This window comes from Pinus tabuliformis, chromosome 1_2 (genome assembly GCF_031772625.1).
Source record: "Pinus tabuliformis cultivar Carrire ecotype Pingquan chromosome 1_2, CPIR1, whole genome shotgun sequence".
NCBI lineage: Eukaryota > Viridiplantae > Streptophyta > Pinopsida > Pinales > Pinaceae > Pinus > Pinus tabuliformis.
The window spans coordinates 777,357,007-777,358,335 of NC_142298.1; the positions used below are offsets into that span (position 1 = coordinate 777,357,007).

The 1,329-nt window shown below is 40.3% G+C and overlaps 1 protein-coding gene across 1 annotated transcript; it reads right to left on the reverse strand.

Annotated features, from left to right (window-relative positions):
* Positions 1–266: 266 nt before the first annotated feature.
* On the reverse strand, positions 267–1,053 carry LOC149208166 (uncharacterized). The gene has a single exon (XM_089394018.1). It carries the CDS (start codon positions 873–875, stop codon positions 324–326), a length of 552 nt encoding a protein of 183 aa, XP_089250144.1. The 5' UTR covers positions 876–1,053; the 3' UTR covers positions 267–323.
* Between the last annotated feature and the right edge of the window lie 276 nt (positions 1,054–1,329).

The window sequence follows — 1,329 nt, forward strand, 5'->3', positions numbered from 1 at the left end:
AAACGCATCGAGATTGAGTGTGTATGGAAAGCGTAATTGGTGCCCGGTTGGAGTTGGTGCATCAAAAATCGTTAAAAATAATGGAAAAGAAAGTCTAATTATTTTTTCCTTTTAAAATTCGTATAGTCGCATGAATCTTATATCCAAATTAGGTAAGAAACTGTCCATCCGGTTCCTCAAATATACAATTGCATTAGCACACCATATTATTTGCTTTTCTCATTGAAACCTATAACTTGTATTAATTACAAGAATAAATCCTACCTATAAATCCAAGATTGGTTAAAATTTAACACTCGTGAAAACCGGATATCTCAAATTATTCACTCGTGACCTTCATTGTCTGGTGAGGCAAGGCGAGAAGCAATGACAGAATGATACATGCCGTCACGAAACGTAGAAGTGTCTCGAAGGTTTTTCCTCAATATTTTCGCCTTCTCTGCAGTGAAGCGTCCCCTTAGAGACTTGGAACGCTTGGGCGACATTTCCTCCCTTGCTTTTTCACCATCAACTGATCTCTTATCCATGCCTTTGCCTTTTGTTTCCGACCCGTTTATGTCATCGTTTGCCCAGAGGTCCTGATCAGCCTCGGACCAACCAAAGAGAGGAAGCCACCATTTCTTGTCACATTCTTCGTCAATATGTGAATGCGAAATAACATCATCTCCTCGTCCTCTTCTCTTTGCCCCCCCATTCTCATTTTCTGAACAAACTGATCCATTATTGCTGTTCTTGGAGGAGCTGCATTCCCATACTGAAATCCTGACAGAAAAGGCACCACCAACATTGTGGGAAATAAAATTCTCACCACGGCAGAGAGCCGTTTTCTCAGAGAAGGGCCCGCACTCCAGAATTCCACATGAAATAACAGCCATTAACGCAAACCAGGCCAAATAGCAGAAAACCAAACCAGGCCAAACAACAGAAAATCAGGTTGTAAAATAAATTACTCAGTGCGGATGAAGGCTGGCAATCTCTCTATATAAACCAGGTCATATAGCAGAGAAAATGAGAGAAACTAAATTACTCAGTGCAAATGAGCACGAAAATCTATAAAACCATGTATGCAGGACTTCTATTTATATACCTAGAATGTGTGATGATATTTTTATGATGCCGCTAATATATACTTAGAATATCTGCCCATACCTTTCTAATTTTCAGTCCAGGAATTTTACACGAAGCTGTCGATGCCAGCCGGTTAAGTTGAACAGTAGAAGATGATAGCTCGTCGAAAAGGACACAGAAGCGCGTTGAAGATAGTTTTTGTCGTTAGGCTGAGAATTCTGACATGAGTACTGCATTTGTTCACGATGCGACTTAACATGC